The sequence below is a fragment of the Lampetra fluviatilis genome, chromosome 53 (genome assembly GCF_964198595.1).
Source record: "Lampetra fluviatilis chromosome 53, kcLamFluv1.1, whole genome shotgun sequence".
NCBI lineage: Eukaryota > Metazoa > Chordata > Hyperoartia > Petromyzontiformes > Petromyzontidae > Lampetra > Lampetra fluviatilis.
This window is the reverse complement of record NC_136327.1, coordinates 3546298-3571469: the sequence shown is the minus strand read 5'-3', so window position 1 is coordinate 3571469 and position 25172 is coordinate 3546298. Positions and strand designations below refer to the sequence as shown.

The 25172-nt window shown below is 40.7% G+C and overlaps 1 protein-coding gene across 1 annotated transcript in view; it reads right to left on the bottom strand.

Moving 5' to 3' along the window:
* Positions 1–25172, bottom strand: part of M1AP (meiosis 1 associated protein) — a 70934-nt gene that overhangs the window by 5822 nt on the left and 39940 nt on the right. Inside the window, exons 3-7 of the mRNA XM_078879383.1 lie at positions 24163–24348; positions 20071–20296; positions 16827–16991; positions 11010–11178; positions 3018–3159 (exon numbers count right to left, since the gene is read on the bottom strand). Of these exons, the coding sequence (XP_078735509.1) occupies positions 3018–3159; positions 11010–11178; positions 16827–16991; positions 20071–20296; positions 24163–24348 (888 nt within the window). The remainder of the gene's footprint in view (positions 1–3017; positions 3160–11009; positions 11179–16826; positions 16992–20070; positions 20297–24162; positions 24349–25172) is intronic.

The following is a 25172-nucleotide window of genomic DNA, read 5'->3' as shown; positions in this document are numbered from 1 at the left end:
TCACTTTGTGTGGATGGTTTTCTCTGGGTACTTAGTTTTTTTCTTCCACATGTTAAAATACTAAATACAGAATTAGTATTCTTAGGTTTACTTGATACAGCTGTCGTGGCTGTGACGGTTCCACCTGAAGACGGAAGCTTGTGTTGCCTCCGAAACGTCGTGATTTTTATTTTATTTTACTTTTATTAATTTAAATTTTTTACCTACGTGACTTTACCGAAAAAATCTAAGAATATGAATCCTTGCAGTCACGAAAGCTTCAAATATAGAATTACAGAATTAGTGTTACATCCTAAGCCAGACCCAAATGCAAACAGCATAGGTAAAAAAATGAATGATATATGAATCTACTTTACCGTGACTAAAAATTTTAAAATGTAATAGGCATTATGAAATACATATTTAATTTTAAACTATTTGTGATTCTACAAAATGATAATGATCAACTCATGTTTTAAATGTTAGTCCACACTCAGAATATCTTCTTCGGTGACTTAAAAAATTACAACATGCCACACAAATAAAGATTAATCTGTCTTCAGATTAAAAGAAAAATTCTGATGGTGAAAAAAGCGCCACTGACAAAGCATCACGGTGCACTATAAAGTTTGAGGTCTTCAATGGAAATACCATCTGTCTGATATAATGGCCAGCTAAATATACGCATTCACAAGGCTGGCCCTTGGTCACGACCTGTGACAGTGTTGGCAGCGTTAAAATTATAACGTGAAAGGATTTTATATAAAACCTGTGAGAGACCAAGGATGCTGGGATATAATGTCAGGCTGGCTGTATTGGTTATTGACTGCAGAGGTCAAAGTCTCCGCTTTTGTATAAAGGCAGTAGCGACGACTCATCCAGTGCCATACGTCTCGGGGAAATGCGACAGTGTCCTTAGAGCAACCGAACTCTCCTTAAAAATGTAAAGGACGCGTCGCTGCCAACAAATAATGCCTTGGCCGAGTGTGTACAGGCGTTGGGGCAGGTCCAATGCCCAGCTCCGGCGTGTTCTCACTTGACCTCAGTGGCGGCTCCCTGGGTGCGCGTGGCTATGCAGCACCGGTGTCAGAACATATTAGTGTTTTCTAAATATGAAGCAAAAAAAAAACCTCCTGCCACTGCCGGTATAATGTTTCGCTTAATAAATGCGCGTGGGCTGCTGGTGTGTGCGAGGTCAACACTCATACGGCTCCAGCGAAGCTGACATTTTGAACGCAAATTCTATTGCCTGCAAGGTGACACAGACCTATAATCCAGCTGCTTGGAGGTTGTGGGTCATGTGGCATTGTATTAACTGGCGAAATTGTTGCATGAAAAGCCATGAACTACCATACTCCTCAAAAGACACGAGGACTTGTAAATGTCGTTACCACTAACCCTGACGTTGACTCTGAATCAACATGGCTTACAGGTAAGCGGGATCTTTATCGTGAGTCGTAGTGGCTTAGGATTACAGGTAAAGTAAGTGGTACCGACGTGGATTCTTTGTGTACGTGTCAGGGTTTGCAGCTGATGGATCGGACGTGTGGCAAACTGCTTGAAAGTCTTAGGATTGTAATGCATTGCTTTGTGTCGGGAGATGAGCTGTGTAAAAAATATGATGCTCTCCAAGCTTTGGATATTTCCCCAGTCTATATTGGCCGTGACATGCATTCTGGCTAAATTGTTCTGATGGAAATAGCATTTCTGCTGTAGCGGTGATGAAAGCACGTGTGCAGAAACACTGACCGTGTTGTATTTTACTTTGTCAGCGACATTATCATTTTCATGACCGCTCTTCCACCTAAAGATGCATTGTTTATTGCTGCAGCAGCATTTCTCTTTTTAAAGCAGAGGCTTAGCTGGAGGGACCAGTGGCTGAACTGGATTTGTTGTAAACAAATACAAAAAACCCTCTCTTTAATAAATGTTAAATAATAAATGATCACAATGATACATTGTACATGAGTCCAGGCCTTTTAGGATCCTGTGATGCAAAACATTGTTGAATACGATCTCATTTTACATAATAGGAACATGTGCACACAATTAGTGGGTTGATCGATCGGAAGGTAGGTCAATTATTAATAGTGACAAGATACTGCACGCATATGTAAATTAATAGGTAGGCAGGCCAGTAGGTAATATTAGCCATAATGTAAGTAAGCAGGCAAGTAGATATGTAGGAAGGAGCATTAAATGAAGGTTGCACATTGTTAGCATTTATCAGAAACAGAATTTGTATGTGAAAAAATAAAAAGCCACTATAGTTGAAAATGACTCTCATACGGTATGAAGCTCTGCAGTGATATGATCAACAGCAAATCATGAGGTTGCACCCCGACATAAAATACGTGTGCATTTCGTTGGTAAGGAACGATGCAATTTGTACTGATAATCGCTAATCATGGTAAAACTGGTATACAATTGCTGAGTAGTCTTAACCCTTAGATTACGGCATGGGAGCACACACATAATTTTGAATGTGCATGCTAGTGTAATAACAGCCATAGAGGGTTCACGTGGGGATTGGCTTGCCGGTCCTGCTTGTAGCCAATAAGGGTTGAGATAGGGACCATGGCCCAGGCGTGATCACGGCATGTCATCAGGAGTGATTGGCCTAGCCATTCGGGGCCCCAGCTAATGGGGAGCCGGATGAGGGGCGTGGTCCCGGGATTGACAGGGAACCATCGAGAATGGTCGAAGCTGTCCATGAACGATTGGCTGGGGGGACCACGTGACGAAGGGATTAAGAGAGAGTGAGAGAGAATGATCGAGAGCAGACTGGAAACTGACAAGAGCAAGGTCACGCGCGGACGGGGGCTCTGGGTGCCACGTGCGCGGTGGGGACTTAGTGCAAAGTCTGTCCTCTCTCCGTTGTCTGCCAGCAACGGAGAGTGAGTGAGTAAAGTGTATTGTGGAGTGGAAATAAAAAGGACTGATTCCGAAGCCGTCTCAAGAAGGATTATTACACTAGGAACGGAGCAGACTGTGCGCATCTTGGTGCTGTGCGTGTTTGCGTGCAGCGTGCGGCTCACCTTCAGCGAGTGAGAGAGGGCGTGGAAGTACCGCCTGTTTGCCTCCAGCTCCTCCCAGTCAAGCTTCCAGCAGTTGGTGGGCTTGAGTATCAAGGGCAGGCCGAATAGGACTGATTCGCACACTCCTTCTTCACTCACCGTGCTGCAAACCTCAGCAAGCATAGCCATATTCTTAGGTTTTTTTCGGTAAAGTCACGTAGGTAAAAAATTTAAGTTAATAAAAGTAAAATAAAAATAAAATAAAAATCACGACGTTTCGGAGGCAACACAAGCTCCCGTCTTCAGGTGGAACCGTCACAGCACGATAGCTGTATAGCCAGTTTGCACAACCGCAACCACTGAGCCAGTCAGCATGGGTCTGATGGCTCAAATCCAGCCACTGCCCTGCAAGACTATGTTAAAATTACGTATTATGTATGTTGAACTTATTTCGCACCATATATAGCCAACCATGCTAATCGGTTACCAAAGCATGCCAGATGTGTGCAGGTGCATAATTTTAACTTGGCAACTTGTATTCATGACGTAATTTATTTATGTATATAGGAAGTTAGTGTTGTTGAATGTTTGACCAGTTCACTTTTTAACACGTATTTCGTCTGTGGGAGAAAATGGGAATATTAGGAGAAAGCCCATGCACATGGGGGGGGGGGGGTGGGGGAGGATAACACTCATAGATCCACAGAGATGGGTTCACTAACCAGCTTGTCCACATCATATCCAAATGAATTTTGGAGTTAGACAAATCCTGGATTAATGCTGTACACCACCATTTATAATAACTTGAAAGTGGGGTCGGTGGATCATGAAGAGATCAAGTGGCCATCCATGTACAAAGCACATAAAGAGTAATGACTTGCTTGTAGGAGATGTAACAACAAATAAGTTGTTTATAGTTTGAGTGTTATTCACATTTGATTTTTAATCATGGTACCAAATCACCCGGAATGCACTCAATTTCAACAGAGCCCAGAAGCTAAGCTGATTTTATCCTGAATATTTATTTTAATGAGTAACCACCTTGCATAACAGGGGTTAGAGACTCTGGGGGTATATGGTGCCCACCAGAGGCTAACACAGCAAAGTTCATTATTGCACTGTACTTCTTTGCCCCCCATGATCAATGCTCCTTGTGTTCACAAAACCTGCATGGATCAATGTGGTAGAGCAACATCCAACAATCCACATGATCTGCACGGCATGTATCCAGCAGTAGATTGACAAAGAGCTATTTACGTGCACCAATTTCCTCCCACATTTGAAACATTACCCAGGAAATCTTCATAAATCTCAATGCAGGACCCTCCTGAAAAAGATTCTTTAGAGTCAGTGAGGCTTTCCTGTATCAATAAAGCATTATAATAATAGTTATTTAAATGGAGGAATGTTTAAATCTGATTACCTGTACCTCATTTACCCATATCCTCTGTCGTTGCTGGTGAAATTGACACAGATCGAGTGGTTAAATTGGCGGCAAGGCCAGAACATAACACCCAGCATCCCTTAACGCTGTCACATTATATTAAGAGTGTGTTCCATTACGCTAACCGGCTCGAGTGACTGATGGTTTTTCCCACACAAGGGTAAACCCAAAAATATAACGTGGTTACAGGCCACCGTTTGGAAATGCATTGTCTGTTAGTAAAACACATAAGTGGCCGACTTTCACTTTTAGCAAATCATTCTGTTTGTTTTTGTAATGTTTTCTTCCAATTATATTCAAATTGCACTCTTGGAGCCCTGTCATGGGACATATGGAGCTCCCACAATGAGCAATGCATCACTAAGTGTCTGGGAATGATACCAGAAGGTGACATTACAGACATCGGTGCCCTCAATAGGCTTCTCTATCAACGTTTGGAGCGCACCTTTTATAAGCCATGAAAATAACATTTGTTGGAGAGCCATACAACCAAAATGGTGTAATTCTCAGAACTGGAATAAGCTGCATTAGGTAAAAAAACCATGTTAATGTGATAGGGTTTTTTTTGCACAGATTGAGTTTGATTTAATTACAGGTGGTTCAAACCTGGATTCGAACTCTTGAGCTCAGTTGTCTGCTGATTGCTCGAACAAAGCAAAAGACCCTCGAGCCAAACACATTCCTGCGGAGGGAGCTGGTAGGAACGTTGGGTTGCTCGGTCAATGGCCAGGATCAACGGCGGCGTGGTGTATTCCGCAAATATGGCCGACTGTGAGGGCGGGCACAAGCCGGCGTGAGTAGGTTAAACGTTGAGTTTTATAAGGGCACCACGGGGTGACCAGCCCCTCCTCACCCAGCCCCACCCCCACACTTCCCACCCAGCCCCTCCCCACCCTCCCCACCCCACCCAGCCCCTCTCCACCCAGCCCCACCCCTCCCATTTTTGGATGCACGACGGACGGACAGAATAATCCCCTGTGGGCTGGTGTAACCAGGAGGTTCCTACCAGTATAAGCCAACCACTATTTTACATCTTACTCTGTGGGAGAGTTTGACCACTATCACTGACCAAATGAATCTCTAGCTTGTAACTTTGAAGCGTAGTTCATAGCACACAAGTGGATTATTTTCCTTTATGTTTTGCAATCTCGATATAATTTATGAATTTTAAAGTGATTTAAATTTCGATTGAACGATTTCGTGACTGCAGGGATTCATATTCTTGGTTCTTTCGGTAAAGTCACGTAGAAGGGAAATAATATAATAATAAAAATCAAACACAATAAAATAAAATTCTCACGTTTTGAGGATGGCTGCTTGTGTTGTGGCCGAAACGTCGTGAGAATTGTATTTAATTGTTTTATTTTATTTTATTATTTCCCTTCTACGTGACTTTATTTAAAGTGATTTGTTTACCTTTCCTATAATTGCACTCCTATCGTGTTTTGTATTGTTTGTTGTTGTTGCATTCTGACCCGTCCCTATTGGACCTCTGTGAAAAAGAGCTTTATAGCTCATCGGATTCCTCCAGTATAAATATTCTGATTCTGGATGGAACATAAGCACTTTATTGGTCTTTAATGGTGCTTTCACGTGTAGCTTTGACATGACTACAAAGTCATTATTTTTCCATGGCTACCTTTTTAAATGCTATAGCAGAGTACAATATTATACGATCCAATTTTAATATATAGATCTTTAAATGCAATGTCATCTCAAGACTGCTTAATTAAAGTCCAAGCGGAAACTTCGACTGAGCGTAATGAGGAATTCATGACAGATGAGGCATTTTCATATTTGAGAACATCATCCTAATTAACCCCCATTCACCAGATTATGTAAACCTGACACCTGGATATTGGATTTTTGAGAACATTTTCATTAGTGAATGCTGAGCACGTTTGCAATGTTTTTAATATATATTTTATGTCGAGACTAATGGTAGCATTGCTTCTTTAGCTACTAAACTGGATTGTTTTTTTTTCTCTCCCAAATACCTTTGGTCTCTGGTCAAATTGCCTGTCCGAATAGAATGCAGAATTGTGATCGTACTTGTGAACCTATCTTGCTCAGAATGAGAAAGACAGAAGTGGTCAGTTATGTTGGTGGCTTTGAGACAACGGTAACATTTCTCATTTCCACAGTGGGACCAATCTCATCGTAGAACCACTGTTGATTTTCCACAAGGTGATTGTTGAGTGAACCCAAATCACGATTTGAACCCACAACCTTGCAATCACGAGCAGAGCGATCTAACTGCAGCGCCACCTGGACAGATAACTCGGTGGTTTCTCACAAATATGAGCATGGGAGGTCGTCCTTTTCGATCTACTGTTATGAGCCTTTGAAATTCCACATTCCTATAGCAGGGGTATGCATTCCCATAGAAAAAGCGTTGTAGATTGCTTACCTCAATGAGTACACCATATTTCAAAACAATGACATTGTGTAAATTTGCATGTAGATGGGTAAACATTTTCAAAAAAAGTCAAGTTATTTGTTGTTATTATACACCTGCATGCATATCCCTAAAACAAAGCCCATCAAATGTTATAGATTGAAGGCATATATGTAACTATTGCATATAAACCATGAATAGGAAAGGCCTGTGCACACTGAAATATTTAGCAGAGGCAATTTTATAACCTAAAGTGAAATGGCATTTTGCTGCTGTTGACGTTCCTGCTCTCTTAAGAAGACCACAATGCGAGCGAAATGTGTGTGCATCCTGTAGAAACATTTTAAATAAATAACAGTGCATTTTTCTGGTCTGGCTTGAAGTTCAAAGTGAAACTGTACACTGAGTTTTATTTTTGTATTGCACTTTGAAAAAAAAAAGATTCGTGCATCTGGCTAAGAAATGGCTTGTGTTTGGTTTTGAATCTTTGCATTCATTTTTTTTTGCATTCATCCATGCTCACTTTGAGTCATGATCACAGGCAGTCACAATCAACGCGGTACAATTACGACAGACTAAATGGGAGCAGGGTGAAGTCAGTTCGTGAATGTCACTTAGACGCCCATATTATTTTTGGCTAAGAAAACAACCATTCAGCAGAAGCGCAGAAAAAAAGTATGATGTTCCTAGTGTTTGCGAAATAATTAAACCAAAGTTACTCTTGGCACTTATACCAAAGTTTAATTGAAAAAAATATAGTTTATTTAATTATTAAAAGCTCACCATGTAAGTGCAGAACACTAACTGTACTGTCAGATGCGATCACAGCAATCCAGCTGATTAGTCAAATGAAGTTCATGTCTGCAGATCTTGAAAAAATAAATGAAAGACTGAATACATATGCACCAGGTGTGTTCCCAAACATCTAACATTAAACGATGACATTCTTGTAATAACGGACAATTGTGAATTGTGGCAGGGCTCAAAATTTGAATATAAACCACCACTTGTACAACGTCCCATGTATAATTGGCACATGCAGCTGCAGTGTCTATTTTTTGACGTTAATATTGATTTATTTCCCCAGCAAATCTTTCCTGAGCTTTTAAGACTTTTAATAGAGGGTTCTGCCTTGGGATATTTGGCTTGCTTATAATTTTTTTCTGAATGTGGAATTAATGTAGAGTGCCCAGAGAAGATCCATGCTTATGAGATTGCACTCAAAACTCCACTAAGAAACCCGTCAGAAACTTATTTGCTGGATTGCCTCCAATAGGCATCACCTCCATTTCCTGCTCGTTGGTGTCTCTCACACACAACTCTGTTCCATCTCTGTGCAATCCACCAACTCCATCTTCAAGATGCTGATTTATAGGTTGAAATGTAACAATTGATGAATTGCACATCAGTGTTTCCATGTTATTTTATTCAGTCATCGATTATTATAATATCTGTTTTGTGATTGCTGTGTGTGTAGATTCTGAAGTGCTATTAATATAGATTTAATATTGCTGTAATTGCATAGAGTACGATTCAGAAAAAAAATGAAAATAACAAGTATTCCTAAATTACATGTGTGCACCACCCACACCAGGCAATAAAGCAGTTTCAGTTGGCCACTGACACGCGACATTTTTGTAGAGAGGGGCAATTGTGAATTTCTAGTCTGCGTAGTCTACTCATATTAAGCTTTGCCAAAATTCCAATCTTTTCTTTTCACATTCATAATTCCCAGCTTTAAAGTACATGGGCTCACAAAGCAGAATGCACTGTCTCTAATGTCACATTTAGGTTAAAATGTACACCTTCTTTCCACCATGACCCACCCTGGTTATGGCGGCATGCAGATAAGCACATTTAATGTGAATGGAATGGTCCACAGTTAAAACTGACGCTTGTAAACATTGTAATTAATGTGCTGCTTTGGTTATCAGGCTACCACCATTTGCCATTGTCTACCTTTATGATTGTGCATATTACTCATATAAAATGCCCTCCTGAATGTTTTGTTTGAATCTGGTTGAATGTAATGTTTTAGTAGATATGTAAATGCACCAATTTAGAAGATGGATCTGTCTAAAATTATACAGACTGCTGTTTTCACATGTACTTCATCCAAATTATATGCATGCTGGTAATTATTTTTAAGGGGAGGCTTGTTATTGTGAGTGAGTATAACGCAGTTTAGTGATTAGTGATTTAAGCTAAATGGAATGTTCGTGAAAATCATAGTGTTTTATGCTTATATTCAAACATACTTAACAAGTGTGCATGCTATAAATATAATATGAAATACGCCACATAGCTATACAGTATGCATAGTGAAATAACATTTCATACAAGCAAAAGAGGACCCTGGAGCCGGCCCAGGACCCGGTGGCAGGACTATGTCACTCGGCTGGCCTGGGAACATCTGGGAATTCCCCAGGAAGAGCTGGAGTTTATCGTCAGTGAAAGGGAGGTCTGACCCGCCCTACTCAACACGCTGCCGCCGCGACCCTCATCAGGACAAGCGGATTGAGAAACGAACGAACGAACAAGCAAAAAACTCAATTCATTTCCAATATAAAAATTATTGATGCACCAGTGGTTGTAGAAACGGTTTTACTTTGAAACTATTGCAACCGATGTGAAAATATATTACTTTTGATGCCTCGATTTTACAATGCCTCTCGGAAATTGTAAAATAAATTCAGCATTAAATTGCGGTGATGGCTGATTATGAAATGGGCAAAGATTATGAAAGCCACAACATTTTATTTGATAGAATGTCTCGCGAGGCTGCACTGATCGAGCCAGGCGGTACGATTAGCACTCCAATGCAGAAGGTTGCGAGTTCAAATCCGAATAAGGGGTCAACTCAGCCCTACACCCCTCTGGGATTGATAAAATGAGTACATAAGCACCACCCTATTGTAAGTGTACAGTGATTGTCCGATGAATGGACGTGCCTATGCCATAGAAATCTGGCATTTCCTCCACTTGCTGAGGGTCCTGGAGGTGACCACTGACTCCGCTCGTTTGCACAAGAAGACACTTTGACAACAGTCCAGTGAAAGCAATGTAGATTTTACAAATGTTTTAGTAATGTGTTACATTTAGACATATTGTTTTAAAAGGCACAGCTCTAAAATGCATGACAGCTCTGCATAAACTGTACATCATTGGAACCTAATTTGCGTCATCTGGCAACACCATGTGAGACTAGGCTCTAAGGAAAGCTGTCTCGGGTGTGAACCAATCAACTTCAAGGACAGTGAAAACATTATCAGAGTTGTGTTTTTTGTTTGCATTACGACTGCAGGTATTGTGGTCTATGCAAACATGACTCCTTGTAAAAAAGGTGTCAGTTTTGTTGCCAGATAAAAGGGTAAAAACCAATGATCAAACTGTGCATCCTTAACAAATATGGCACAGAATCATGCATAATTAGCCCTGATTAGACATACACCTGAATGACAATGAGTTGCCTACATGAAGTAGATCAGCAAGTAGGTTTCTGACAGGATGTCTGGATATCAGAGATGCAGTGTTCACCCCTAGTATGCTTGGGCTTTTCTCTGAGTACTTTCTTTTCCTTCCACCAGTGACACAATTTAACTTTTGATTCCATCTGGGAGAATAATTGGTCAACTCAGCCCATAATCTCTCAAGGATTGATAAAAGTAAGATGATATAACAACTACTTCTGAAGTCACTTCGATAGACAGGAATATGCCAACTTAAGTTAAAAGACAATATGAATGTGATGGGTTATTTTGTTAAGCTTATGGAAACCATCACCTGATTATTGTTGATAACCCAGCTTAAACGTGGGTGGCTGTAACCTACATTTGAACGCAGCAAACTGAGCAGTCCTCAGATATTAGCCCCCTAAACCATCTAGTTACAACATGGCTTTTTACTGCAGAATATAGAGTGCAGAGTGCATTCTCATATGGGGTCCCACTGTGGCGAGATCTTAACTACCTCACTTGGTATACAAGAGTTTATTGGGTTCGATCCCAACCCTGATGCCTGTATATTTGGAGTTTGAACAGGTCTCTCCATTGTCGTGTAGATTTTTCCCCGGGCCCAGTTTTCCCTTCACATTTAGAAACATGCGTTGAGAGTATTTGGTGGCTATCCATTTTTTTAAATTTAGTTTATATTGTATGTCATTGTACAGTACCTGACAGCCTTGAGGTGGTGAATGGGCACCAAGGCAGCACTAGACGATTTTCCAGTCATGGGAGGGATGCGTTTCAAAGCTGAGCCCTCGATGTTCAGCATGAAGTTGGTGGTACCCGGCAGTAGAGGTGGGTTCAGAATGGTCTCCTGAATATCACACTTCAGTGTGACTGTGTGCGTGCGTGCAAGTGTGTTTGAGAGTGTGGGTGTGGAGAGCAGTAGCGCAGTGGTTAGCATGCTACGCTATAAATCCGGCGACCCAAGTTTGATTCTCGCTCATAGCCAACACCAGTGATGGTTATCTCAACCAATCCTGTGTCTCCCATAGGTTGATTCAGCCTCAAATAAGTACCTGGTGTGATGTGTAAACATTGCCACTAGGGAGACAAAGGTAGCCGGGTGTGGTGCTGGCCACCCACCCCCTTGTGTGTCATGCTGGCTGTTATAGATGCTTGCAAACGGCACTTTGATAAGAAGCCTGTAAAGGTTATATGGGGGATATTTGTCTTTGTCTTTTATCATCATTATCACACTGCACAGAAATCCCAGTGGCCCTGGTTCAATTCCTAACAACATCCTTGGCAAGTGATTTATTGACCTCTTGACCTTTTCTGGGCCTCTCTGAGGTCAACACAAACATTTTTTGTGGTGGGCAAGCATCAGCACTGGGAAGACAAAGGTGGCCAGATGTGGTGTTGACTACACTACTGCCTCATGAGCTGTATCGGCCTTAATAGTTGTTCGCTGGCTTCAATGGGGAATCTTTGTCTTGCAATGTGAAGAAGAGTGCTTGAGAGAATGAATACTGCAATCACGATGGTCTTTTGTTGAGTGAAGCTAATGCTAATTTGAGGAACATAAACGGATTTCGTAATGTGTACTCTTTATCCATCAAATAGGAAGACATGAGCCCCTGGTTCTTTCTACTTTATTGTTTTCGGGAATAAATAGTTTATACTTTAGTTTTTTACGTGGTTGTTTAGTAACTGCAGCTACATACTATTAACATTCCTTCCCTTTGTTAATGCCACCCCCATCCCCTCCCTTTGATGCTGCTAATCCTGCATAATGCACGGGCATAATGACTTTGAAACCCCCCGCCCACCTCCTACGCATTTTCCATAAATATGCTAAATTCCTCTTGATATGCAAATTATTTTGTCAAGGCGCTCTTCTTCCCCCCTCGAACCCAGCTTAAATATACGCTCCAAGCTTGGTGGTGTTTCATTCTTCACCTGAGGACGGCTGCTTGCGTTGTGGCCGAAACGTCGTGAGAATTATTTTATTATGTTTTATCTTTATTATTTTATTACTTCCCTTCTACGTGACTTTACCGAAAGAACCAAGAAGATGAATCCCTGCAGTCACGAAAGCTTTAAATCGAAATTTAACATAACTTTCATTACCCTTTCATAAATGGTTGGCCATATACATTGAATTAATGACACATTGACAAGGATATTTCTTATTTTTGCACAAGTTAAAGGTTCTGAGAAATGCATCGGTAAATGCAGAGACTAGCGGTCAGCACCAACTCCTACCACTGGCTCAACGGTGCTAGCAGCAATTATTACCAGCCCATGTTCATTTTAGCAGGAAGAGACTTTTGACTTTGAAATTGCAAAAGAAAACTATCGTAAAAGTAAAATTCTCTTCCTATCGTTTTGTTTTCTGTCTACATTGTTAGAACATAGTGCTGATGTTATTTTACTATGGTTAAAAGATTTAAATTGTTGCATTCCACTCAACCATGGACCTTTACCGGACCAGGGCGAATAAATAAAACATCGCCGACCGACCTTAACAGATTGTAACATGAAATGTTGATGAGGGCGTTAAAGTGCACATCTAGGAGACAGTTTAAAAAAATCATAAACTGGCATCAACAGACAGTAAAAAAACCCAAAAGTGAAGTGTTACCACTTGCCTACAATACACAGAAGCGCTTGACATTCCCCAGACGCCTGCCTTCTCTTTTCAAAACTTAAACTTGTCATATACGTGCGGCCTAACGGCTTGCTAACTGAAAGGAGGCAGCAGCCGAGAGTTGCGAGTAAAAGCTAGGTCGGCCGTGAGCTAAACTACATGGACAAAGTCAGCACTGCACGCAGGGCCACTGAAGGCTTATCCAATACGATTTGGATCTGTAAAGCATCTAAATGCAGCCGCATTATCAAGAAGTTGCACAAAATAGTTCGGATGGTTTATTTTTACGGAAAGATGAAGACTTTATGATTGAAGACACATTTCAAAGAACTGACAGTCACACGAGAGGCCAGGCAGGTGCCTCCCTATAAATGTGTTGAGTCGGTATGCTGCTTCCCCACTGAAAACTCTGCCCCCTATAAAAAGATTATCAGGCAATCTGTCGTTTAGCTACCCATTAAAACATCCTTGGCACTAAGTCAATAAAATACATGTCCTTACTGTGCGGGCATTACAGCTTTTATTATTCAGCAGCCAGCCTATACAGCACGTTGGCATTAGGTTTGTAGCATGATACCACCTGATGCGGTCTCCTGCTGCCACTAGGCAATCACATGTCATGCACAGGTGGGATAGTGCCGCAATGTGGACTGCATACTGATAGACTGTGTGTTTTTAGCGTAGTTTAGATACTGGCTATACCTTTTACACAAGCCTCCCTAAAGTAATTATCCTTCTATCATGCTAACTGCACGTGATCAAATTTCATTAATCAGAGTAAATTACTTAATCGCAATCTTGAGAGTAAATGTTTTGGAAACTAACTGCAGGCAACTGCAGCAGTTATACCTCTGAACAAATCACACGGAATGTGCCCAATCTCATCAGATCTCAGACGCTAACCAGGGTTGAGTGTGGATAGAGCTTGGATGAGTGACCATCACGTACAAACAGGTTGTCATGGGGCCTGCAAGGCTAACTGGTAGAGGGAAATACTGCTGTGTAGGTATTCGCAACTGTCTCGATATATTTTGGGTATTACTGCATGTCCAGTGTTGTGCTGTAGTTGCAAATACATGCTCTTTGTCTTCTCTAACCTGCACTGACTGCTGTGGTTAAGTATGGTCAAATAACTTCCATGGCCCATGCAGTATGGGAAGGTCCAGATTGACCAAACATATATTTACCATAATCAAGGTATTCTCCAGATTATAAAATGCATATTTTCCCATATACTTAAAAATAAAATATTTCATCTGGTATTACATTTTGGACCATATTTGGAAAACTGTATTAACTCCTGGCACAAGTTTGCGGTGTGTCTTACCTTCCGGAATGTCTTATAATCCAGAGAATATTGTAAACAGTACATAAGCTATGTTTATCGACTGTAAATAACAAGCATTATGAAACAAGTCGTTGTGCAAAAATAAAAAATGAGATTGTATGTTGAACTTCTTTCTCACCGTACGTAGCCAACCGTGTTAATCGGAGGTATTGGAGTGCTGAATAACTGTGGTAAGCATATAGGCCAATGAAAATGGATGATTAAATTCCAAGAACTAAGCAGGCATTTTTATGGAACTGCATGTTTAAAGTTAACAACTTTAAAGATTACAACAAAGCCCTTTGCACCACCTAGCAAATCCCAAGCAAAGTGAATTAATATTTTTTCCTCAATGAAAACCATATCTGGTTTCTATTAGCGTTCAGTTTTCTCTGTACAGTACTTATTTAAAACATGTTACTTCGTTTATTCGAGGTCTCTCTAGCATGATTATATATTGCCTTTTCAGTAGCCTTTCGCCTTGTTTTAAATAAAAGCTACTCGGTTCATTTTGGCAGTCATTCACCGACGTTCTAATTAGAAAGAGCAGAAATTACTCCAAAAAATGCCTTTCTTTCCATTCACTGCAACTTAAATCCATAAAAAAAACTTTCAGCAGTATATCTTCTTGGTTATTTCGGTAAAGTCACGTAGAATGGACAGACCTGTTCTCCACCTGAGGACGGCTGCTTGCGTTGTGGCCGAAACGTCGTGAGAATTATTTTATTGTTTTATTTTTATTATTTTACTATTTCCATTCTACGTGACTTTACCGAAATAACCAAGAAGATGAATCCCTGCAGTCACGAAAGCTTTAAATCGAAATTTCAGCAGTATATTTAACCCAGTTTTGAGTAAGATATATAGAAAACATTTGCATCCATGTTATCAATGTTTAAATCCCTTCTTACTCAAATAAACATTGCTCATTTGAGAAAACAAAATACACTGGCCACATAGGTGTGGGTTGTGAGTGTGGAATTTTCCAGCGACCCTGCATTAGACTCTGGAGTTATATAAACCAGAGTTCTCTATTCAGTCATTTCCTTTTTCTCACTTCCTTTTCCTCACACTTTATACCCTAGCTGGAGACTCGGTGACATTAATTGTGTTTAAATGTTTCCATTTTTAGGTGGCCTGACAGCTGGCGTAGTAGTTAGTGAGCTCGTAGCTAAGTTAATTTTCTCAGTCGACAGTTCTATTCCAGCTAATGCGCAGTAATTTTGCAATGGAAATATAAGCGGCAGGCAATGTGCAGTAACGTGTCTCGTCCCCTGCTTGTGGCCCAGTGCCAGTAGTGGCACTTCCACATTCCCATGCAATAGCAAATTAAACTCATTATAGATAAAAAAAAATACTGATATGCTTTGATTTAATATAGCATATACATTTAATTTATACACACGAAACTCAGTCCATTATCGATCCAAAGTGTTTATTCTGGAACAAAATCCTAAAAATCTTAGATGTTCAACAGCTCTAAGCTGCACTGTACCAAGAACAAAAACATTCCCATGGTTTTCACTTATCCTCTGTTCATGCCCCAAACACCTGCAATTCCATCACTTCAAAATGTCCTTGGTTACTCTTCAAACTAAACCACCATTTAATGCTGAGCTGTCGATTATTTATAACTTTACTTGCAATTGCAGTTCACATATATCCTGGTTTGTTTTCATATGAGGACTATAGTTACACTATTTTTGCTTAACGTTTCTGCAACTTTATTGAAATTATATTATGATCAGCCTAAAATAATCTTCCTGTGCCGACTGACGTTCCAGGGAATATATTATTTAACGTTAATGGTTGTGCAATATTTTAAATTTCTAACACGACAGTGGTTTTTACTCTGATTTATATTTTCTTCAGCACTGCACTTTATTTTCATTGTTTTGCCTTTTTTATTTTGGTGATCCAGGTCACTCTTGCAAATGAGACAATCGTCATCTATTTAGTTCTCATCTGGTTAAAGAAATAAAGTTGAACTTAAACGTGACTGCATCTCAAGATGCTTTAAAGACACAGTAGACATGTATAATTATTAATAAAGAGACCGAATCGTAATATTTATTTACGTATACTGGAGGAATCCGATGAGCTATGAAGCTCTTTTTCACAGATGTCCAGTAGTCATATAGGCAGAGGGAAACAAAGGTCTTGAGCCTGGACATGAAAGAGTAAAAGGGAGATGGCAGCATGGATGAATGGGGCAAAGAGAGTTCGACTATAGAGGCAGCAGAGCAGAATGAGTGACCTCTCAATGAACGAAGGTTGACTGGGGGCTTCAACAGAAAGCCTTGGTTGCTGGAGTTGAAAATGTGTACAGAGGAGTAGAGTGAAATTAATATAGTGGTGGAGTGCTTATTGTATAGTCCTGGACGAGTTGTAGAAATTCCACATTCATATGACAGAGGAAAGTCACCCCATGGGTCAGAACTGCTTTTTTGTGTTTAGTTTGTTGTCCTTCCCCCCACACTTACGATAAGCACGGTTGGCTACGTACGTTACATACATACTTTACGTGGTATGTTGCGAGTGTTTAGTGTTTACAAGTGCACATACTGCGTTTCTGGCCCATGCCACCGCCGCTGAGAGCAGATGGGAAGATGAGATGCAGATGCTCCCAGTCGGTCTCGCAGTCATGTAGCCAGCTCCTGAAGAAGCCCTCCAGGACCACAGTGCTGCCCTCCAGAGTTTGTACGTCAATTAAGCTTGACAGAGAACCGTCTGTGAGGCACATTACATTTGAATAGCAGAAGAGATGGAAATGTAGTTTAATAAATTAATACATCGGTCTGTTAAGCTCTTAAATTATCTCTTGATTTGTCTATTCAAAGATCTATCAATATATGTATCTGTGTCTATCGATCTCAGTATTTGTCTGTCTACGTATTTATCATCTAGCTGGGTGGTGTTGTGGTTCATAATTGTAATGTTGATAGTTGCAAGTTTAAATCGTATTAAGAGGTCAATTTATGCTGTCTTCCCTCTAGGGTAAAAAATAATAATACCACTTTGTGGGAAATCACCTGTATTCATTGAATGGAGACTCACCCTAGACATCGAATATGGAATTAAAATCCTTGGCTCAGGGTTGCCATATGACGAATTGGAATAGGGAGACATTTAAAAACTTTAAAAACTAAGAAGCAGGTGGAAGCCCAAGGTCGGTGTGGTAAAATAAAATGAGGAAAAAAGTTCACGTCATTAAATTGTCGTGTGTAAAATTAGTTGTAATAAAAGCGAGCATGCTTAAACAAGTCAAAGTGACTCCATGCTCAAATGACTGTTGAGCAATTCCCATTTCCTTTGGCAGTTCAATGGTGGAAAGTCCACATCTATTTGGAGTTGATTCCCAACTAAGATTTCAACTCAAGACAACCCTCTGATTTGTGAGTTTGGTGCCCTGCCCGTGTCACCTGTCGAGATGGTCACCGACGACTGCTATCAAAAAGCATAGGTGTAAAAAAGTTTTTGCTCACTTCAATTCAGTTGTGCTTAGCACTGAGGTTCTTCATCGGAAAATGGACAGACGGGTGCAAACATTTGTATGGGACAAGTGAAGTAGTACAGTCTAGTGGTTGCTGGTAAAACAGGCCGTATTGAAGAGATATTCGGAGGGTGGGGGGGTTGTTCTTTGATCCAAGCCCAATCAGCAAGGTGATGTTGGTGTTGAAGTGTGAAATCTGCTCGGCAATATGCCGTCAAGTAACATTGTTCACTTTTCAGACATTCCTGTTATGTCTTAACAGAAATGTAAGCCTTCCTCGATTATTAAAGCAACAACTTAAAGGCATTCAATAACCTATTTGCTGCGCTGGTTTGCATGGAGTGAACAGTACAATGCCAGATATAATTACCCAGTAATTCCTCCAGGGAATAACCAAAAAGTGGATGGTAACGACCCTGCAACATAATTGGCATTGTTATAATCAAAACTTGCTGGAGACTTAAAATGTATTTATTAAAAGTAAAAAAATAACCTCAATCCATTTACAGCTACAAAAACGCAGATCTCTCTTGCAAAAGGGAGAATGCATAACGAGCTGTTACCTTGTTTAATAGAGACGATGATTAATTCGTTGTAATAAGTTTTTTTGCATTGTAATTTTTGTTTGGGAATCTTTTGCCTTGACAGCAGCATACTGTACTGTGGTGCACCACATATATTCAAATTGACATCGCTTGGTAGTTTGGACAGAATGTACATCTGCCTCCCAGATTTCAACAGAGAGTATTGGCTACACATAGGTTCCAATATTTCATCCAATTTTCCTGAACAATAATATGCTCCAGGTAATCCGAGCTGAGAAATTATGCTACTTTCTTATGAACCAGTGTGAGTCCTGAGTAATGCACACATAGGGGAGGCAGATTTTACAATTTTATCAGGACAGTGGTATGTTAAACAATGCACAGAACATTATAGGTGAAGCATATGAATGTCTCTGATAAAGTCATGAAGTCTGTTCACCTTATGCACAGCACACATCTTTTTCATTATTATTGTTATCATTTTGTTTCCATCATCGCTGTTTTATGATGGTACTCATTTTTCGTTGCGGTAAACCTTGTGATGAAAATACGTTAAAGAAAATACATTATAGCATATCAGGGACATCATCATAACCATTATCATACGCATGAATAGTATGCAGTGTGCCATCAGGCCAAGATTTTTCTCAGAGCATTTCAGCAGCATAACACAAGGACTTGTATTCACATCATATAAAAGACACTCATTTTGATGTAATTCCAAAAACCATTACTGCAGGACAAATCATATATGGCCTATGTTAAGAGTAGGCCAAATCACCAAATGCTTCATGCTGGGTAATTCCAAAAGTTGTACCTCTTTTCCTTCCAAGTAGAAGTGAGGTAGCATTGTTGATCATAATGGTCTGTTTGTTCGTGCAGGTGCAGCATTTGTATATGGGACATGCTGTGAATTCTAGAAATGTCTTCAGACCATAACACAGGTGTGGCCACACTCATTCAGCCTTTTGTCAATCCACTGCTGGATAAAGACCCCCCAAGCTATGTCGCTCATGCATACTGTTTGACCATACTTCACCATGCTGGTTTGGTGAAGGGACAGGGGTTGGGTGGGACAAAACCATTTCAGATTTTACATGCAACTGATGCTATCCATGGTTGGGAATCGGATGTAGGTAGCTGGGTTCATAGCGCAGCATGCTAGCCACTGCATCGCCATCATAGTTTACCTAATAAACCCGCAATGAGAAGTATTGATGGGATGTAAGTCATCTTCTTGGTTCTTTCGGTAAAGTCACGTAGAATGGAAATAATAAAATAAAAATAAAACATAATAAAATAATTCTCACGACGTTTCGGCCACAATGCAAGTATCCGTCCTCAGGTGGAGAACAGGTCTGTCGAGGAGACAGAGTCTGAATGACAAGCCCCAGGCTTGTGGGAAATGCATATCTGCATTTCCCATAAATATGCTAAATTCCTCTTGATATGCAAATTATTTTGTCAAGGCGCTCTTCGCCCCTCCATCCCAGCTTAAATAGTCGCTCCAAGCCTGGGGCTTGTCATTCAGACTCTGTCTCCTCGACAGACCTGTTCTCCACCTGAGGACGGCTACTTGCGTTGTGGCCGAAACGTCGTGAGAATAATTTTATTATGTTTTATTTTTATTATTTTATTATTTCCATTCTACGTGACTTTACCGAAAGAACCAAGAAGATGAATCCCTGCAGTCACGAAAGCTTTAAATCGGGATGTAAGTCGCTAACGTGTCTTAGTGCAGTACTGTAAGTGACTGCTATGCAGTGCAGACCATTGGTGGCAATGAATGCTGATGGCGAGGGCATCATCTCTGGGCTGCTGAGGCTGTCTTTGCTGGTGTCTTCTCTCAGCGCCAAGCCCTGCTCCCCCAGGTCCGTGTGTACCAGGTCCACGCAAACCACCTGCACCCTCTTGAGGTAGTCGAGCTCTGCACTGGGCAGGAAGCTGTGAAGCAATCTTATGATGTTCGCTCTGTCCGACCACGTCACCACGGTCACCTGAAGTAAGTGTAAGGGGGAAGGGGGGGTAGGCGTTGATGTGGTAGGTTGTTGGGCAGTATAGATAAGTAGATATTGGTATAGCTATATCTACAGGTAGTCCCCGACTTACGATGGTCCGACTTACGATATTTCGATCTTACGATGGCAATAGCGATATGACAAAATTGTTAAATATTTTAAATTTCGCGCGGCAGGCAAACGCAGCAGCGTACGAGGTATGATACTGTACGTTGGGACGCTGCCGGGATGTACTGTACGCATATAGTTTCTACAGTACGGTACTGTAAATTGCTCTGTTTTGCTAAATTATCACCATTCTTTAAGACTCCTGGGTAGGCTAGGCCATTTTCGACTTATGATATTTTCGACTTACGATGGGGTCGTCGTAACGTATCTCCATCGTAAGTCGGGGACTACCTGTATATGGATAGTATGGATTGGTAGATACATATATATATAGTAATAGAGGTATGGAAAGTTGGGAAAAAATTTAATTGGATGGACAAATGGGCAGACTATGGATAGATATTAATCAAAAGTATCTCCTTACTCCAATGAGTAATGGTACAGTGTTCATCTGCTTTGGAGGCAATGACCTGTTTGTGTAAATTCGAAATTTCTATGGCAAAGGCTAGTCTCTCTATAGATGAGCACTATTAACTTCCCACAAAGTGGTACTTGTTTTATTAACTCTTATGTAGACTCCCCGATGGGGTTTTAACTTGCGACCCACAGATGTGAGTTGAGTGCTCTAACCCACAGTGCCAACCAGGAGGATGACACAGAGGCAGAGAGGAATAGATACACTTCAAATGGATGAGAGCCCATTGATAAATGCACCTCTATTGCTGGATTATGAATATGGGCATCACACTTGGCTGAGTTATGAATGCTACACATAATCATCACCATGAATCAGTGTATTTTTTTTAATGCAAAGCCATTTACAATCACACATTTTTTAAATAAAAGGCCTTAAGCAATCAATTTCAAATCACTTCAGGATAAATGATTTGAGCTTAGCATACTTAGTCCAAATATGGATACTTTAAAATGTGCTCATGGTACCAGCACAAACAAAGAAAAATATCCTCTGTATATCCTTAACAGACTGTTCGAGCAAGTGCTATTAGCGAGGACCTATTAAGGCCAGCACGGCACACGAGGGGGTGGGTAGCCAACACCACTCTGGGCTGCCTTTGTCTCCCGAGTGCTGATGTTTACACATCAAACTCAGGTCGCTGGGTTCGTAGCGCAGCGCGCTAACCCGCAGACAAGCACACACATAGTGTGTCTACTCTGAATAATTTCCCAAGTTTGTTCCATCTGGTGGATTTTACTCATTGGTAATTCCATGCAGTAATTACAGGGCTACTGTGGGAATCAAAGACCTGACCCCATAAACATTTAACTGGCTCAGTGGGGAGCATGCTGACCACGAGACTAACCCAGCAACACTCTGCTCTTAGTTTGGACACAGCATGAGTATATTGTGTTTTATATTTTATTTAACCTCCCTGTGGTTCATATCGAGTGAGTGAAGCATAGCAACAGTTCACAATATTTGAAGTGACTTTACATATTTTGTAACAGTTTAACTTATTTCCTGCTTAAATGTCGGGAGGTCCTAATCTTCTGTTTACCTTCCTGAGCCAGTGACAGCAAACATTCCCTTGTTAAGGGTGCCTCGTTGACATAACCACAATTGGCTTCCCACAAAGGTGGTACTCGTTTTAGTGACCCAAAAAGATGGCTATTCAATCCCCGAATGGGTTCTGAACTCACAACTTTTTGCTCTAACCAGTGTCACCCGAATACATTTTGCAATTATATAAGCGATGAAATAAAAACACTGTGATATGGTATATAACAACATGCCTTGCTTTCTCTCTACACACTATTACCTGTGATGGCACTTGTAATACGTTGACACTGATGGGGTTTGTATCGCTTTCCTGATGATAATAGCGAGCTCACTAAAGCTAAGTGCTTCGCAATTTCGTCAAGAAATCAGCCTCGTATCATGCTGGGGGTTGAAATGCTAGTCGAAGCCAAAGTAAAGTCAACACTCCCTCAGGGGCTGCATGTTTATTTATTTCTAAAAATGCCACTGACACAGAGCCGTCAGGGTTATACAATCTAGGGCCGGGGCAAGATAAATTTAAAGCTGTTGAAAGCCAAAGAACATAGGGAAGGAGCACAGATTGAGAGGTGTGTGGTCAACAGAGTAATTTCTTGCATTATGGACTAACTGGGCTAATATTTAGCACTTCAACTTGTTTGCCGACATGTATGCATTTAGTGGGTCCATGAGGGATCAGAGAGTCTGTGAGTAATTTCCTGTTTGGTCTGTGGATCAGATCTACCACTCAAACCATAGCTGTGTTACATCACTGTCAAAATAACACAGTATGGACCATAGACGTGTCACCAGTACCAACCCAAATGTGCTGCAGATTACGGTTAGTGGTGACAATTTGGTTGTGTGCAGATACGCATTAGTGATGAACCTTTTGCATATTGCGTACGTAGAGTTTTGACACCACTGCCTACCAAACACTAAAACCATGCAAACATGCTGTCGAAATGAAAAAAAAGAGCCTCTTGACATTATGCCAAAAATGTAAACAGAACTTAAGTATGGCTTTTAAAGCATTTGCTCTCAGTTGTTTGAGTCAGAGCTCTTCAAATGATGATTTTTTTTTTGCTGCCTGGCACTCTACTGCAGTGGTGCCGAATAAATCAGGCAGCTTAGCGACCGCGTGACATAACAGCATAGAGGGTGTAATTTGCTTCTCAATAGATAATGATGTTGACTGTTATAGCTCACCTTGAGCAGAGGGTTCAGAGATCCGAGCATAAAGAGAGTGGTGCTCGCAGCGCCGATTATGTAAATCGGCAAACGGCACTAAAAATAAGTGAGCGAGGTAGCTGGATGGCTTAGGGGGTCTGATACCACGTCAGAGCATGCAGCAAAGCACTGTTGAGACCCTGGTTTTGAATTTACGTTTCAGTCACCCGCGATTGAACTAGGCAATCCAGTATAGCAAGTAGATGGTTTCATATTCTTAGGTTTTTTCGGTAAAGTCACGTAGGTAAAACATTAAAATTAATAAAAGTAAAATAAAATAAAAATCACGACGTTTCGGAGGCAACACAAGCCTCCGTCCTCAGGTGGAACCGTCACAGCCACGACAGCTGTATCAAGTAAATGAGAGATTGCAGGAGCTACCACTCCGTTTATATAATGGTTGGAGAGGGGGGAAGGGCCAAGTACAGCACACTTTTTATTCGTCGTGATTTTTATTTTATTTTACTTTTATTAATTTTAATGTTTTACCTATGTGACTTTACCGAAAAAACCTAAGAATATGAATCCTTGCAGTCACGAAAGCTTCAAATCTAGATGGTTTCAGCCCAATCACCAATGACTGAACCAAAACAACCACATTATATTTGCTTTTCCAATTATTTTAGCAGAATCAACTCTGTAGAATAATTATGTTTGATGTAATTGTCACGTGAGCAGGGCATGTGTACATGTGCACCGCCTAGTGTCAATAAGAGGCAATTTAAAGGGACCTCATCATGGCCGGCATGAGGGTTGTTGCTACCCGTGTGACCAGACAGAGCAATATTTTGTACCTTGCAATTTGCTTAATACCTTCCATAAGACCACACTAAATCACGGTCGTGGCGGTGGAGTTTACACAGGGTGCCATTTCACATAAGGCCGGCCCTGGACTTCATCATATTCCAGGGGATTTTGTCTGACAAAAAGTGATATACCTTTGACTGTGAGATTAGATTGTGTTCCTTTTGTTATCGTACTGCATGACTTTGATAGCAACAGCAGCGCTCACCTCAAGCATAAACCTCTTCAGGCTGCCGTTCTGTCGCAGCTGAAGCAGGTGGTGTTGGAAGTTAGCCAGAGCATCTTGCAGGGCACCTTGGAGACCGTCCACACGGCGATCCACAGGCGCCACCCTTGCCAGTGATCGCAACTCACGCAGGCACTCTTGTATGCGTGCGTGGCCGCCCTTCACCTGCTGCGTGAGGCAAAGTCATGCAAAGCACACGTCGACAGGCCCATGCGTTGATCCTTGCACTACCTCATACTAAGTCAGTCTCCATTGAAATTATGCATTGCAGCAATAATAGTAATAAATCTTGGCTTAAAGCCTTTCGTGACTGCAGGAATTCATATTCTTTGGGTCTTTCGGGAAAAGTCACGGAAATAGGTTCAAATTAATAATCAGGAGGAAAACAAAGAATATAATAATAGTAATGTTATATTCTTGGTTCTTTCGGTAAAGTCAGGTAGAAGGGAAATAATACAATAATATAAATATAAAACAATGAAAATTCTCACGACGTTTCGACTGCAACACAAGCAATCATCATCAGGTGTGAAATCCACAGCAATAAAATTTGGAAAAAAAAATTGGCAATTTTTTTTCTTACTGTGGATTTCACACCTGATGATGATTACTTGTGTTGCAGTCGAAACGTCGTGAGCATTTTATTGTTTCATATTTTTATTATTTTATTATTTCCCTTCTACGTGACTTTACCGAAAGAACCAAGAATATGAATCCCTGCAGTCACGAAAGCTTTAAATAAAAATAGCAATGTTATTTATTTATTAATGAAAGCCTTACTGAGTTGCATTACTTTTTTTCAGAATGTATCTGCATTAGGATGTTGATACAATTAATTTTTAAGGAGTGTTTTCACGTGAAAAAACCAGAGCATTTGAAAAAACTCTAAATGTATGAGAGGATGATACTAAAAAAATCCACACATATCTTCATGACCCCACTTTCTGCACTGCCATCTCCTGGCCAACGTATACCCCAGTGGATTTGGGAGT